The sequence below is a fragment of the Plectrocnemia conspersa genome, unplaced genomic scaffold (assembly GCF_051122295.1).
Source record: "Plectrocnemia conspersa isolate PC_06_02 unplaced genomic scaffold, ASM5112229v1 ptg000004l, whole genome shotgun sequence".
Lineage (NCBI taxonomy): Eukaryota > Metazoa > Arthropoda > Insecta > Trichoptera > Polycentropodidae > Plectrocnemia > Plectrocnemia conspersa.
In genome coordinates, this window is record NW_028277168.1 from 17336176 (window position 1) to 17343220 (window position 7045).

The 7045-nt window shown below is 31.0% G+C and overlaps 1 protein-coding gene across 1 annotated transcript; it reads right to left on the reverse strand.

Moving 5' to 3' along the window:
* Positions 1–3432: 3432 nt before the first annotated feature.
* Ns4 (Nucleostemin 4) lies at positions 3433–6485 on the reverse strand. The gene is made up of 8 exons (XM_088184594.1): positions 6022–6485; positions 5774–5869; positions 5521–5695; positions 5299–5446; positions 5091–5231; positions 4814–5021; positions 4028–4744; positions 3433–3969 (listed from the first exon to the last, which is right to left on the reverse strand). Exons 2-8 carry the CDS (start codon positions 5841–5843, stop codon positions 3749–3751), a joined length of 1680 nt encoding a protein of 559 aa, XP_088040720.1. The 5' UTR covers positions 5844–5869; positions 6022–6485; the 3' UTR covers positions 3433–3748.
* Positions 6486–7045: the final 560 nt, after the last annotated feature.

Here is a 7045-nt window from a genome sequence, read left to right on the forward strand (position 1 = left end):
TTAATCCTTAAGAATTTATTCGACTTTCAAATTACATTTAAAAATCTTATTTCGAAAACCTTTTTCTTTATTAATTACTTTAAAAAAACAACATTAGTCTACAAAGCATATACTTTTTATCAATGGGATATAAAATCATAATCCTAGAATGGTTTCGTGCAGGTGTTTACTATTTGAAACGCGTCAACAAACGATATATCAAATAGATGCATTCTCTCTTTCTAAACTATGTTAAAAAAATTAATATTTTCGTGTAAAAAAATCCCATATTATGTTTAGCATATATATCTACAAATAGTGATCCAAATTCATTCTTAGCATCCATAAATAATATTTCAGAATGGAGCTCTGATAAAATTATGGATACCGTTTTAATTGGAGACTGAAATTTTAATTAAAACAAATTAAAGGATTTTTATACTTCAAAAATAGAAAAATATTTGGTTTACTACAATGTGTTAATAAAACTAATAACTCGAGCACATGAATAGATTTAGTTTTTATCAATAGTAAAAAAATACAATGTAAAGCGAAAAAATCTCCAAGAATTACTGAGCATTTTAGTGTATATATTTTGTATATTGAAAAACATAATGTAATTACGGTGAAAAAAATAATGATATAATTAAAAAAATAAATTTTACAAAATTAAGAATAGTATGTAAAATGTAAATAACTTGGATGTAAATATGATATGGAACAATATTTATAAGAATATTGTCGATAGTTAAATAAAAAGTCAATAGAATTTTAGAACAGAATATTGATTCAACCTAAAACCGTGGTTTAATAATGATATTTAAAAAATCTCCAATTCTAATGTTCTATAATAGTTTTATGTAACAGTTTCCTATTCTTCCCTTTCACACACATGACACTGTGGTTTGTGCAGTAGGGAGTTTTTCATATCGATTTTGGCAACTTTTCTCACCATCTGTTGTAATTGTCATATAACTAGTTTTTTTAATGAATAAAAAATCAGAATAAGAAAAAACTGCTTCTTCATTAAACGCACGAAGAACGTTGCGCATAATTATCTCGAATGACTTTCATTTAAAAAATCGAAATCGCTGCCGATGTAATTACAGGGCAAGTAACAATCGATTACTGGTGATCATTTCATAATTGGTAAAAATTGATTTTACAAGTATTTCACGCTTTTCACAAAGGCACCTGTGATTGGAAATTATTACAGTGACTATATATATTTGATATTGCTTTCCCACAACAATTATTTGTATTCGACTATAATCTGTAATAAGGACGTGGTCAACTGTGGAACAGTAGAAAGTTTAGAAAAACTGCTAACGGTGAGATTTCACTTAGCGCAAATATGCTAATTTAGAAACGATCTTACTATGGGATATATTTAAATTAATTACAAATCTGACGCGTTACGCGGATAATTGCCTCAATCATGTTAGATACCTGGAATACCTTCTCACGATAAGGTCGCGAGGAAATGAGGTTTAAGCTTTTTTCAACGCCCTCGAATTACTGGGGATTGATCGAGCTATGACACGCGAATGCTAATGACGCGATAAAAAAGGTTGAAAACGACTTAATTTTTTAATGATGAACATAAATGAGTTGTAATAATTAATGACTAATTACTATAGAGATACTCTAATTGCAACAATTAATAGCAATTGTTATAAAAAATCTAATAATATACACAATTCCGTCACAAAAAATCACACTAAAAAGGCCGCTAATAACTTCTATTAACACATGCGTTAAGTCCGGCGATTTTTATACTTTTTTATAAAATCGCCACCACTTTTAAAAGGCTCTAAATTCAATATTTTTGCCTTGTACGTAAAATAAACAATAAATACCATATAAAAAAATTGTGGCACAGGATCTGTGCCACCGGACTCCTGTTGGCGCATACACATGAGCAGAAACCTCATTTGAGGGGGGGGGGTGCAGTTGGAGGCATCTGTTCTTCCTTAAATTTAATTAGAAATTGCACGTTATTTAATTAAATATTATGAATCTTAATGAAATAGAAATATTAAAAAACTGAAATAACATTTATGATTATAAACCGGAAATTCATGGATTATCCCTCAAAACATATATAAAAACAGTCTCAAATCTATCCCGACAATATTATTTAAAATATGTCATTTCAGTGAAATCATATTGGAATACATTCTCACCGGTAAATATATATTTTTACCAGTGAAAATATAATTTATCTGACAGATGCTAGAAAAATTACACGATTTCAACTTTTCCATATTACATACTTATTCATTATTTATTTACATGTGATGTATACATTTTACAGTGAATGTGTTTTTTTCGATGAAGTTATATTTTCATTAGTGAAGTCAAAATATATTTTCACCAGTAGATATACATTTCTAGTAGCGAAAATACAATTTAACTGATAGGCGTTAGTGAAATTATATGGTACCCTAAAATGGCTATGAAACGTATATTTTCTTTTCTAAAACTTAGTCCAAAAACAAACTAAGCCAACTCATTTCTCAGGGGGAAATAAGCATAAGAAGAAATACAGACAGATGTAGCATTTCGCAAAACATTTGTATAATTCACTATGTTGTATATATATGTTACAGTTAAAATATAGGAATGTGTATTACCAGTGAAATAAAAAGAAAGCTCTATGTTTGCAAACAATCCACCTTAAAGTTTTAAGGATTATATGGAACTTTCATTCCAAATTCTTAATGTTTTACCCCCAATCTGGATTTGTATGTGATTTGTTTTATAATGTTGATCTGGTTCAGTTCTTGTGAATCCAATAGAATTTTATTCTATTTTGGTAGTAATTCGACATATTAATTATATATGCGTTTTTTTAATTATTCTCTAAATAAATTTCTTAGCAAACATTAACTATTTTTAGTCGAACGCGTATATTTTAACAGATGACAGGCAGTTATTGTATCTGACAGTCAAATAGAAATTCGTTTTGAATCGTGCGCTTAAGTTTGTAATTTCTTCATGCTTTTAAGGAGCGTTCCTACTGCACTGCACTTGAATATTACAATATGATTAAAAATTATAATAGCTATCCTTACCGATATTACTATTTGATCCCCCTTCCCTGGAAGAAGATAAATTACGTTCCTGCACAAGAGCCACTGGCCTTTAAGCACTACTATATTAGATAACTTTTTTTTTAAATCTTGCACAGACCCACCCTTACTATGCAGCTAATAAAAATATGCAGCCGTTGTAAAACATTTTAAAATATTCGTACAAATTTTATTTTTACAAAAAAAAAACCGATGATAGTTTTTTCGAGAAATTTGCTGATTTTTAAGATGAGAATTCACAAAATACAAATTACAAACAGGCATGATCGGGAAGGGGTTAATGGTTGTCCGGTCCATGGCACACATGTTAGGCTACCGGGGATGAATTATTATAAAATAATTTTCATTCACAAGAATATATCTTAAAATATGTATTTATTTTTAATTTTGTAATCATACATTATGTTTAAGAGTATGTAAGAGTAAGACAAAAACTAAATGATCATTACACTATAATTTGTAATTTCACTCACATATAATAGATCACAACATTTATTATTTATTACCAGTACATCTAAAAATATGTATTTAGAATTGGGAATGAAAGATGTGGAATTAAAACTTCAGAATCAAATAGGCACGTGAAGAGATTGCATTGGCTAAATTTTAATGTTGATCAAACTATCAACATTGTTGATATAAATACTTTTATTATTAAGTAGTTGCTTCTTAATTTAATCACTTGGCGTAAGATCGAGAAGATGGAAACGATTTCTGACTGTAGTCGTAGGCCCTTGCTTCTCTTCTGAAGAACTTTCATGATCAGTGATGCTTTGCTCGTTTGAATCGCTTGATGAGCTCTCTTCTTCTAAATCGTTCGAATCCGATCGATTTTCGCCTTTATTTGCCAGTATATATTTGATGTATTCAATATCGGCGCAAGATTCCCATTCAGCTGAAAATATTAATATATAAAAATATGTGCAATTATCATAAATAAAATGAAGCAATACCTTCTTTCTCAACATAACCGGGAGGCATTAAACACAAGGAGATTTGCCCTGACAGAGCCATTCTCAATAAATGATTAGCAGCCCTATAAGTATCTGGACGCGCTGCTTTAGCCGTGAAAAACCCTTTCTTATTAGCCCAACCTTCGCATATATCCAAAGCGGACCATTCTTCCTCTTTTGAGGGATGGTTTATCTTCAACGATTCGATCAAATTGACTCTCTCCGCTATATATTTGATGGCGGTGTATGGTTCTCTCAATTGGGCAACTGGAAAACTGCCTAGCAAAACCTGCAACGCTTTTGGAATCGTCGATGGAAACACTAAGCCGGGACAGTCGCACAATCGGACGTTTTGAGTCAAGAATATGGTTTGAAAATGCTTAGTGTGTCCTGGAGTCCTAGAAACGGAGACTACTTTGCGACCCATGAGGGCGTTAATCAACGAAGACTTTCCAACATTGGGTTGACCCACACATCCAATTGTCAAAATTCCTTCTTTATACTTCTGATGTTCGAAGAATGAAGTGTCGACTTTTTCACTAATGACTTTCTCGATTTCTAAGTCTTCATATTCTTCGTTCATTTCGTCGGCAATTTTTTCTTTCCAATCTGACAAATCTAAATTGCCTTGCACAATCTCTTGACATACTTCTTGCAGTTTACGTGCTCCTTCAGCTGCCATTCTAAGCTTACCCTTCCTTCTCTTATTCTTAGAAGCTGAAAAGCATTAAAGAAAATATAAAATAAAATTAAGATAATAACAATAATATCTATAGAGAAATTTACAATTTTCACCACCCGTTCCAGACATATTATAAGAAGGAAACGAAGTAAACATCACAATTTTCAATCCTGGATATTGCTTTTCGAAATAGCCTTTCCACGCTGCAACTAAAGGCGGTGGTGCAAGATCCACCTTATTTAATACGACAATCAACTCTTTATTTATTTCTTTGACAATGTACTCATAGAAATATGGTGGGAAGAGTAAATTCTAAAATACATAATTAGATTAGATCAACATAATAAAAAACAACATATATTTTATAAACATTTATCTTACCGGATATCTAATATCGACGATGAATAATAATACATCAGACATTTCAGTTACCCTCCAAAGCTGCCGCCAATTTTCAATATTTTTATCTATACAAACTGTATGTTCGTTCTCGAGTTTTTTCTGTATATATTTGAGGTATTCCTAAAATACGAATTTATAATTATTATATTACATACATAATGTATTATTTGTTTATATGATATATTACTGTAAAATAACGATTCTCTCGCATGTCTAACTCTTGACGCGTCATACTCATAGTCCATGGTGGTCTACGGGGAAAATTTAAACCAGTCGGATAGTAAACATCACTACCTACTTCTAAACAATTCCTTTCAACTAGGTTAATTTGTTGACTGTAAATAGCAATATACATATAAATAAAACATTTATATTTTTATATACAAAAATATCTGTAATCTATAATCACCTAGCTATTTCTTTCTTATATCTTACTTCTGAGTCAGTTTCTTGATGTAATTTCAAAGCATAACGATTAGACGTCCCCTTGTGTATATATGAATGATCGACGTTGATTTCTGAATTTTCATCATCAGACGAATCTTTCAATTTGCTCATATAAATCGAGAAATTAGAATTTTTACCTGAAAATAATTCAATTAAAAATGTGCGATAAAATTAATCAGCATTTACGTAATACTAATTGTGTAATAATAACATACTCATTTTTTTCTTTTGCAATTGTATTTTCTTTGCTTTTCCGCTGTACGGAACCTTTTTTCGCAACGGCATCTTGTCTAATATTTATTACAGTTATTCTAAAAAATACATTAAATTGTCAGAATCGTCCTTTGAACAAAATGTCATGATAATATTAAAACAATCGATTAGAATGATAACTTTATTTTAAACTATGTATCATTGGTTAATTTACAATATTCATAAAGGTTTTATTAAAATATAAACATACTTTTTATTTGACGATGATTCTAGAAACGAACTTCATTTAGACGCAGCCATATGAGCGCAACTGACATTTGGTAAAATGTTGCCATGTGAAAAAAAAATCGTTAACCATACTAAGCATTATTTTTTAATTATAAAATATTTTTAAAAAAAGATCAATAATTATTTTTAAATATTTACATTTAACGATAAGCATAATAAAAATTAAATTAAATAAAAATGTGCAAATAAAGCAAAATAACGAGTTTCCCCTTTCAAAAACCCCATTCCCTTCTTAATACACGGACACAGGCTCATTATTATTAAATATTTAGGTTCTCAAAGTGAGAAATATTGTCCACTGGTGGGCGATAGATTAATCTCGGTGGGCAATGGTGGCTCCGGAGTAATTTGATAGGCGATGGAGGAGCCATGGAGAGCGATGAAGAAGTGGCAAGAACTTTTATGTTTAAAATCTAATATTGTGCTAAAAAGAAGAATTTTATATTTATTATAAAGAAAATATCTATATATATAATGCATTTTAGGATCTTTTGAAATGGATCATTACGATGCATAATTAGAGCAGTTAACATCAGAAGTCGTTCACACAATGAAGGATTGTTTGTACAGCTTTGCATTGAAAACGACGAGACTACACTCGTTTGTTATTAAGCAAGGCGCAAATTGTGACGCGTGTAGCACGCGAGACGCGATGCAGCACAACACGTTTTTTGTGACATGCAGAAATTAATAGGCTAGCGCAATTTGGGAATGCGACGCGACAATGTTTAGTTGTTCGTTCATCGAGATGGAAGAAGAGAAATTAATAGAGGTGGTAAGAAAGTGTAAGGGTCTATTTAAATGTATCTTATAAAACTTACCAGCACTCGGGTAGCACTGACACAGTCTTCTCGTGGCAACCTTGGCGGGTTCGCACGCCGGTGCGTGCCTCGCACACTTATAAATAAACATATAACTATAAATCGTCAATGAAAAATACTACTACTGCGGCTCAATCTGTATCTAATTGCCACCCGTCACCTCAA

Coding starts and splice junctions, on each gene's coding strand:
- Ns4 (XM_088184594.1), bottom strand. CDS start 5,843: ATGCCGTTGCGAAAAAAGGTTCCGTACAGCGGAAAAGCAAAGAAAATA. Junction 5,447..5,520: donor TATAAGAAAGAAATAGCTAG/GTGATTATAGAT, acceptor TGCTATTTACAG/TCAACAAATTAACCTAGTTG. Junction 5,232..5,298: donor GAGAGAATCGTTATTTTACA/GTAATATATCAT, acceptor TTCGTATTTTAG/GAATACCTCAAATATATACA.